Source organism: Euprymna scolopes, chromosome 35 (genome assembly GCF_053919585.1).
Source record: "Euprymna scolopes isolate OS-2025 chromosome 35, ASM5391958v1, whole genome shotgun sequence".
Taxonomy (NCBI): Eukaryota; Metazoa; Mollusca; class Cephalopoda; order Sepiida; family Sepiolidae; genus Euprymna; species Euprymna scolopes.
In genome coordinates this window covers 60,710,880-60,721,035 of record NC_136516.1, presented here as the reverse complement: position 1 = coordinate 60,721,035, position 10,156 = coordinate 60,710,880, and the positions used below count along the sequence as shown (strand labels likewise).

Here is a 10,156-nt window from a genome sequence, read left to right as displayed (position 1 = left end):
ATGTTTGGTGTGAAAACGCAGTATAAAAATAAAAACAACTAAATTTCAGAGCTTTAAATTCTCATAACTTTATAGTTATTGGGAATATTGCATGAATAATTCAAACAGTTTTGAACTCCATTTACATATAAATTGTTGGTTCTTTTTTTTTAGAAAAATGTTATTAAATTTTAAAATGTTTTGTTTATATTTGGAAATGCATATTCTTTGAGTGGTATCAAATATAGTGTCATGCTAAGTGCATTCCTTTCAACTGTTAGAATTTAGTCTATTTCAAAACTGCATCAGAAAAAGAAAAAATGAACCTTAAAATTCAAACAACAGATTCATTGGTTTTGTTTTTTAGCAGATCACCCTTTTTCAAGATACCAAAATACAATATTTTAAAGAATCCATTGAATACAATGTGATATTTTACCCATAATGAAAGGGGAGTGAAAGTTCATACCTGATTTAAACTCAATTTACCAATTCTATAACGTGCACCTTTCCTTATACTAAATTTAAAACACAGAAACTACAAAATCCCACAAAAAAATATTTGAAGTAACTTCTAACTTTGTAATTCAATCACGCATTTAAATTTTTATTAACATTTGCTTTTAAACACCTATAAATGGCAGATTATTTCAAATAGAACATTTATAAACATATGATAATTAAACACATTTATATGCTCATACCAGGTCTTCTAGAATTCATTTTTAGCCTAAAAAGGCGGCATCATTTCAACCAATTTTATTTGTGCAGGCCATGGAATTGGTTCTTGGATTACCTTCAAATGTAAAGTTATTCCAATTTTAGATTTTCCCAATCTTTTTAATTAGTTTATTTGTTGTTGGTCTTTTTGTTTTGTTACCACAAATATGTGATAATGCTCTTTGAATTTGGTCACTGTTGCCTTGTTTTCCAAGCATTTGATATTGATATTGTCACTGACTTTTCTATAATCAAATCATAATCAACAAATATAATGCCTAATATTTATACATCAGACATAACATTTAATAATGATTTAGGATATTTATCAGTTCAAATATTGTAAAATAAGTATCTTTAACTAAGTGTTTATTGTAAATTACTTATCACTGTTATTCTTCATTCCAGCTAGTGATTTTTTGAACTATCTACATATGTATCAGACAGCCACCTTTATGCAAACATATTTTAGGTTGTTTAAAGACTTTTAATGTTTCAATATAATTTACACATCTTTCTCCCTTGTATTGTCCTTTTTTCATGACATTTTATGAATAGCATCTCTTTGCACATTAACTTTCAACATTATACTCTCCATGCTAGCATTTTTTGACTTGATATTTATTTTCTCAGATTTAAATGATTATTCAAAAGAAATCTCTCAAAAGTTTAAATATATTTCTTTATTTAGAAAACCATAACTTCAAGTTCAGTAAGGAAAATATACTTGAGAGAGAGAGAGAGAGAGAGAGAGAGAGAGAGAGAGAGAGAGAGAGAGAGAGAGAGAGAGTCACCATCTGTTTTTTTTTTTTTTTTTTTTTTTTTACATGGAGGTCACTTGAGGAGAAGGGTTATTGCATGTACAGTAATCAATGGGATAGTGTTGTAGTATTCGTTAATATTGGAGATTTCATAAAGTGTCATTACTTAAGGGGGCAGTTCATCAGGAATTTGTTTATGTTGGACTTGAAGACATCCAAGTTGAAGTCAGGTGGGAAACAGGCAAGCGGTAGAGAGTTCCACAGGCGTGCAGTTCTAAGAAAGAAGCTTTGTTCATGGAATCTAAGTTTTGTTATATAAATGATATTCATTCTTAGGTGTGTCTGGCTAAAACTCAAAAGCTAGAATACCAAGAAACAAATATAAAGAATATAATTTAGTATCTTTGTAGCAAGGTTTTCTCCATAGAAATGATATCAAAACTTTTATAAAAGTAAAGTATTTTTTTAAATAAAAAAATTTGATTATATTAGAAATTTAAATTAAAAATTTAGCAAAATCATTTCAGCATTTAAAAAGTTATAGTATACAAAACAAAATTCAGGTTCTAATTCTCAATGTCATTTTTAATATCAAATACATCAAATGTATTTAAATGAATAAGCAGAAATTAAATTGCAGAGACTGTTCAAATTGTCTATGTTTCTTGTTAAGCTTTCTAATATTAACAATTAGATAATGTATTCATTACACGTATTGTTATTCTTATATAATAAATATTATCCTTATATAATGGGTAATACTGAATAGTCATGCTAGTTTTTAATAATTCTAATTATTCATTTTTTAATAAATGACTGGACCCAACTCACGAGATCATTGTTTAAACTCACATTTAATATTGTTTTAAATTTAGATGGCATCAATTATTGTTATAAAAGTGCAAACAAAAGACATTCTATTCAACATTTAATTAAAATCAACCTAAATAAACATCTAAAAATGGAGGTTATTAATAAATCTATAAAAGTGAAAATGTGTGTGTATGCATTTGTCAATTTTCAGTCTAGAGACTCGAGATTTGACATAAGGAGTATTGAGATTTGGGAAAATCTTTTTCGGCCAGAAGTTTGGCTGTCAAGGCGTCAAAGTTCAATGATTTGACTTTTGAAAACTCTTCTGCCAATTTTGGGTCTGAACACTTGAAATTTTAAATGTAGGTTACTTGGACATGGATCAAACTTTTAATTTGATTTGAGCTCCAAAAAATAAATGTTAAGAGGGTCAAAGTTAAAAAAGAATTGGCCTCTACAGTCTCTACCAAATTACTTAGCCAATTTCTGGTCTAAACATTTGAAACTTTACACAAAGGGTATTCATAGATAGAGGAAGCTTTTTAATCAGTTTGGCTCAGAAATTTGAGCTGCCAAAGCTGTCAAAGTTAAAAAGATTTTACCTTTGTGGTGTCTAGCAAACTACTCAGCCAATTTTGGGTCTAAACATTTGAAATTTATACATAATGGGTATTCAGACATGGGCAAGCATTTGATGGGGCGAAAATTTGGCTGTGAAAAGGTTAAAGTTTACAGATCTGACCTTTGCAGATTCTACCAAATTCCTCCGCCAGTGTAAAGACTTGAAATTTTAGATGTAGGTAACTTGGACATGGATAAAACTTTTTATTTTGATTTGAGACCAAAATAATAAATGTTAAGAGATCAAAATTGGGGTCAAAGTTAAATTGCGGTCTCTATGAAATCACTCAGACAAATTTTGATCCTAAACATTTGAAATCTTACGTAAAGTGTATTCACACGTACGGCAAGTTATGAACAATACATAGGGCCCGAGCAAAGCCAGACTAAACTGCTAGTAAAGAATAAAATAATTTAGTAATCTTTATGTGTAAACTAACCATACCTAACCGGTATTGCTAAGGATGCAGTTAAGTTATTTTATGCTCAATTTATTTTGTTATTTTTTGTGAGCACATTCAAAAATTATACAAAAAGAAGAAATACAATTTTAGTTGTAAGGGAGATAACTCTTTACTGATTTTTATTTTTGCGATAATTGAAAAATGTTTCTATATTATCAATTATCAAGGAAGGCCTATATAATTATTTAAATAAATTATAGAAAGAGTTATAGTTATTATAGTGTCAATAACAGTACAACAGCTGAAAATTTGCTAGCCGGAATCAAAGTATGATATGTCAGCTGAAATATTACTTAGGTCCAACTTTTAAAATCTGCTAAATAAATAAATTAGTGAATTGAGTTCAACAGCTTATTCTTATTGATCCAAATAGTTTAACTTTTCCATATCAAAAATAAAATTTAATTCAGATTTTTTTTATTATTAGATTAATTTAATAACATTTAATATTTTTTTACATGAATTCCATAGTTTCGGCTTTTATTTGTGCCTGCTGAATAATTTGCAATATAATTTACGATCTAGAAATTTAAAAAATTGTTAAATACATTAGATGTAAAAAGTACTCTTACAGTCTCTCTCTCTCTATTGAACTTTATTAATTTATTTATGTTTAACCAAAAATGAAAAACGTGTTCTAGAGTATATTTATGAGCACACAGAACAATGTTTTCATGCATATATGCAGAATATTTTGCACAAGTTTTCTTTACTTTGTATGCTATAAAACTGAACTGAAAAAATTTTAATATGGAAAATTAAGTAATTTGTTTAGAAAAAAAGATAAACCTTATGATTTAAAAAATTTTGAACACAAAGTTTAGCTTAAAAAGTATAAATATAATGGGCAATTTATTTTATAATGTTGGTGCTTTTCAGTTTAAGGTGCACAACATTATGTGTCTCTATACATATAAAAACAATCCTACATTAAAGAAAAGTCACTTATCAATAATAGAATAATAATAATAGAACTGTCTTAAAAAATAATAATAAACGAGTTAAAAACTTAATGAATGAAAATTTGGCCCTATTATCAAATTGTGTTAATGACCCAAATTAAATTTTTATTTATGGATTTACTATTAAAAGATAAATTTAACTTAATCTTCACTGTGTTATGAACTATACTACAAAAGTTCAATGTATTAGCTGTTGAAATGAATCATATATGAACAGTCAACATTGTGCTTCATGTCATTTTTGTACATTTGTTTTAGCGGTAATAAGATTTTGTCCATTGTTTAGGTTACCTTTATTAAGTATTGCTTCCATTAGAATTTTCATTTACTATAAGATGACATTACATTTGTAAGGATTTTGAATTGTTCAAAGCCTGCATTTTTAGTTATAGACTCTGAAATTTTAATTCTGGACAAATAACACACAGGACAGCAAATTTTTCTTATTTCCAATAAACTTTGAATGCTTTTAATTTGATAACTAATTGACCTACAAAAATAAATTTGGTACCATAGTTTGTTTTGCAAAGATCTATATGATCACATGAAAGGTTTTTAGATGTAATGAAAAATGATTTTGGTTAACTAATAACAAGAGTCTCTTTGCCTCTCTCATCTTACGTTCCTTGACTTGCTAGGAAAACATTTTTAATTAAATTTACAGATTATTCTATTCTATCTTATTTTCTGTTTGAACTTCCCTCATTATTCTACTAGCTAAACTGACTAAATGATTTTGCCCTAGTGAAATGATGTTGCATCTGGGAGTGAATTAAGAATGTTAATAGAGAAACATGATTGGAATTACTAGTCTAATAAGATGATTTGCATTGTTCTTCAAAAAGTAACTGCAAGATAAAATTTAAGACAGAACATGAATTATAAAATAAATTTAAATCATAAATTAAAATAAATTCCAAATAAATTTAAGACAAAACAAAGAATTATAATTAGAAATTTATACAAAATATAACAAAAAGCTCAATGAAACACATTCAAGGAAAATATTAAAGTAATCATACCATGTGGCGTATGGCATTTTTAGTGTAATGCATCGAAACCCTGTCCCCAACAGACATAAAAATGATGTAATCAAACAAGCCAAACGACAACCTACAATAAAAGAAAACAAAACATGAAAAAAATACTTTAAAGCGTATTAATAACTATAAACAATAGTTTAGTTAGTTTCAAGGTTATAAACACATAATGAACATTTGTTTCCTTTTTGCATGTCACAGCTTGTAAGTTTACCTTTCTTCATGGAATACATAAATAGATCAGAATTGTGTCACAATAATCGTGCATATTTTTCTAAATAATTCAAACTACAAAAATAAAGCTTATCTGGAGAAAACAAAGAAAAATGTTTAATAAGTTATTTGTGAATAAGTGAAAATTGTGAACAGATTTTTAAAACATCCAAAGGTTTCAAAGGTTTTGGTATTTGTTGAGGACCAGCAGGACTACCTAGAACTGCCTGGGAGAATAATAATAAAAAAAAAAGAATTTTTAAAAAATGTACAATATCTTTTTTTTTTCTCCACTGTTTCAATATAATCTATATATCTATAAAAGTGAACATGTGTGCGTCTGTATACATTTCCCTACGCAATAATTCTGTCAATTTTTAGTCTACAGACTCAAAATTTGATATACAGGGTACTGAGATTTGGGAAAATCGATGTGATCGAGCTTCGGCCAGAAATTTTGCTGTTAAGGGGTCAAAGTTCAATGATTTGACCTTTGAGAACTCTACCAAACTCCTCCAACAATTTTGGGTCTAAACACTTGAAATTTTAGATATAGGTTCCTTGGACATGGATCTAACTTAAAAACTTGATTTGAGCCCAAAACAATAAATATTAAGGGGTCATAATAGGGGTCAAAGTTTTTAAAAAATTACGTTTTGGGGGGGGGGGGGCTCAGCATACAGCTTGCAACGCCGGGCACCCATTGCTAGTAAAAAGAAAAGGAAATTTTAATTTCAGTATTGTCTTTTTAAACAGTTTTTAATATATTTTTTTTAAACGCCAGTGACAGCAAGATTTTCTTTTATCACAACCAAGTAAGAATCACACTGAATCTGATGAGTTTTCTAAATGTAGTTTGTGATTTTTAGTCTGAAATATACAGACACAACTAAGACATTTTATATATCTAATCAAAAGAATTTATAATTTAGGTCAGAATTGTATTAGAAAACAATGCCAATTTTATTTTTAAATATTCAGGCATATTTTATCAATCTGTCATCATCATGAAAAGTGAAAACCAATCTAATCTTGTTTAACATAAGTTTTGGTTCATTCTGTTACAAAACTTATTTATTCTTTACTTTCATTCACCCTAGAGAAGGAATATTGCCACTAAAAAATAAGTGGTTATTGTAATAGAGGTCAGATATATAGAAAGATAAGCTGGGTGGAGAGCTGGGCAATGAGATATTTGTTCACTTTACATTTAAATTTCTGCATGTTCATATAGTCAAGGAAGAAGGAGCAGAGATTGTATCACAAAACAAGCAGTTTGAGGAAAGAAAGAGTAGAAAGTTTTCCTGCACCTAGGAACCTTTATAGAGAAGAGATCTCATTTTGCTGCTAGCTAAGTTGATTGGGGTATTTACTAGGGGAGAGAGGTACAAGTGCAGCAACTTTACTGATGCATATTTTGTAGAAGTACTTGCAAAACAAGCACAAAGATGCAACACTATGGCAATATGACAAGAGATGGAGTTGAGCAGACAGTACAGAACCTATTATGTTAGAAATTCAAGAGAGAGAGATTATTGGTTAGTGTACCAGCCCAGATGCGATAATAGTCAATGCATGGGCAAATGGTGGCTTTATAGATATAAAGGATACTGGTAAGGTTGAGAAATTTTCTAGCCTGGTAAAGGGAAACTACCTTCTTTTTATCATATTTAACAGCAATGTTCTATGTACTTATTCTGTTTCATGCGAATGTAGTGGCTGAGGAGTTTTAACGTTGGATTCTCATAAAGGATCGCCTATCAGCCAAGACTATTAATGGTTTTTATTGGCAGAATTAAATATAACTGTTATACCGGCCTTCCTTGAACAAAGGAATTTACACCGATTAGCACTATAAATAGCGCTAGTAATTTTAACACCGGTGAGACAGATGCAATGCACCTCAACTGCTAGCCGAGTGCTCAGCAGATATACATGCTTTCCTATCTTTGTACATTATTGTTAATACACTTGTTCCTTAACCGAACCTCTATGTGATTGTTCTTATTTTCACTGTTGTTCCACGACACAATAGATTGGCAACAAGGAATCGAAAGACCATCACTGCAGAGAATCACCAAAAGTGATTGAAATAAAGATTTGTAAAATCTTTACACCAGAATACCTTCGTCATTTCAACAGATATTTGAATACGCAAGGATAAACAGTGAATTAATTACTACAATAGTAATTTGGTGATGGGAAAAAACTTGCTTCCACCAAAATCTACAGCGAAAAACGCGAATGTTGTCAATTATTTAAAAATTGAACACACTTACCAAGTGTTTTAGAAAGGGGAAAAGGCTTCATTTTTCCTTCACCAGAAGTCATTTTTCCTACGGTAGAATTTTCTTATGCAAAGTTAAATGTTCAAAACCAACTAGTAAATACTGTGTAAGCTTATTGTTATTTCGATAACATCTGGGATTTGAAAAAAAAACAAAAAACAAAAAAAACACGCTTGACTTTGTCAAGAGAAAAAGAGACAAACTGTGAAAAATAATTATTCGCGTCTGTCATTTGTGCTTAGCAAACACGTAAAGAATCAAGTCATCTTTGTAAAAGGCAAAGAGAGTAACAAAAATTAAAAAAAAAAAAAACTAAAAGTTTCCCATATGAATTTGGATATTTAAAGCGATATTTTATTTTTGCGACATAAAAACATGTGCAAATAAAAAAAATGTTAAACAAATGTTATTTCACTGGATTGTTTCTAGTAAGACTAGAAATATAGCATTCAACAAATTAAGTTACAAAAGGACTGCTAAACTGTTGTTCTTCAAACAAAAGAATTGGGAAAGAAAACTCGGTTGATTTTTTTTTATTAAATACAAGCATAAATTGTAAACTGAATTCGTATGATGGATGCAAAATTCAAAGATTCACTGTTGGAATTGTTCCAATTCCAGGCAGAGCAAAATCTCGCTTGCAAAAGCAGCAAATTCAACAACAAGTAGAAAGAGAAGAAAGATTTAAACAAGCATTTGAAGAAAAAGTGCTTTAACAACAGAAACACTTTGAGGAAATATTGATGAAAACACAGGAGGAACAAAGAAAAATTCTGGAAGCGACACAGTTAACTAAAGTGGACGATAATCATAATGCATTTTCTCAAACAGCTGTGTGGGCTGCTATTGAAAATTTCAATTATAATCCGGAAGACGATGTCACTTTCGTCCAGTATGTTAGACGATATGAGGATATTTTTATATCGGATTGTAGTACCTGGTCAAACGCAAAAAAAAATTAGGCTTTTGCTAAGGAAATTGGGAACAGCCAAACATACAAAGTTCATGGATTTTATTCTCCCAAAAAAGACCTGTGAGTTGAGCTTCCAAAAAACAGCTACGCTACTTACAGAACTGTTTTCTGCAAAAACGTCTCTTTTCCATAGGCGATACAAATGTATGAATGTTACTAGAAGAGAGGAAGATGACTACACTACTTATGCAAGTATAGTGAACAAGCATTGCGACGATTTTACACTGGAGGAATTATCATCAGATAATTTTAAATGTTTAATATTTGTGTAAGGGCTAGTCTTAAATAAAGACACTGAAATCAGGCGTCGTGTTTTAAATAAACTCGGAAACGAACCGAATTTAAAACTACAAAACTTAGCAGAAGACTGAACGGTTTATTGCGTTGAAACAAGACAGTCGTAACATAGGGGAAAGCGGAGTGCCACATATTAAAAAGATCCATCAAAAAAATCCGACTTCAAAAAATAACCAGACAAAGGAACAGGGAAAAGATCAATCTGGACCATGTTGGAGGTGTGGAAATAAACATTGGTACAATGAATGTCCCTACAAATTCAAACAATGTGACAACTGCCACCAGAAAGGGCATAGAGCATCACATTGTAGAAAAAAATCTGGTAGAAAAACATCCATTAAACTTACGAAAATTGAACCTGAAGAACAAAATATCCGGAAATATGTACAGGTCAAAATGTTTAAAAAGAAAGTAAGGCTACAGTTTGATAGTGGGTCTGACATTTCCATTATTAATGTACAGACATGGAAGAGGCTTGGAAGATTAAATCACATAAAATAGTGAGAAGCGTCAGTGGCGAAAAAATTACCTTCGAAGGAGAATTATTGATGAATATTTTTTTCCAGAATAGAGCCAAAAAAGTAAGAATTTTTGTCATGCGAAAATCAAACAACCTCTTTGGAACTGATCTGCTCGAAATGTTTAGACTATGGGATCTGCCTTTAAGCTCATTTTGCCAAAAGCTTGAGGATTCAAATGTGGAGGCAGAAAACCTTAAGAGGAAGTTAAAAGAGAATTTCCCAGACGTATTCTCAGGCGGTTTGGGAAGGTGTACAAAAGTGGTAGAAAAATTTGACGTAAAAGTGTCCAGAAAATATTGCGTCTTTACAAAGTTTCTTAGGTTTGGCAAATTACTACAATGTATTTGTGCCAAATATGCATAAACTAAGGTCGCCGTTAAATGAACTGTTAAGGAAAGACCAAAAATGGGTCTGGACGCAAGAGTGCGGAGAAGCATTTCGGGAAATTAAAGAGACTTTAATGTCTGACTTGTTTCTAGCACATTATAATCCCAAGCATGAAAT

The 10,156-nt window shown here is 30.2% G+C and overlaps 1 protein-coding gene across 1 annotated transcript in view; it reads right to left on the bottom strand.

Annotated features, from left to right (window-relative positions):
* Window positions 1–5,264: 5,264 nt before the first annotated feature.
* The window catches only part of LOC145259875 (solute carrier family 49 member 4-like), a 50,177-nt gene continuing 45,285 nt past the window's right edge, over window positions 5,265–10,156 (bottom strand). Inside the window, exon 3 of the mRNA XM_080117754.1 lies at window positions 5,265–5,433. Within this exon, the coding sequence (XP_079973880.1) occupies window positions 5,279–5,433 (155 nt within the window). The 3' untranslated portion in view covers window positions 5,265–5,278. The remainder of the gene's footprint in view (window positions 5,434–10,156) is intronic.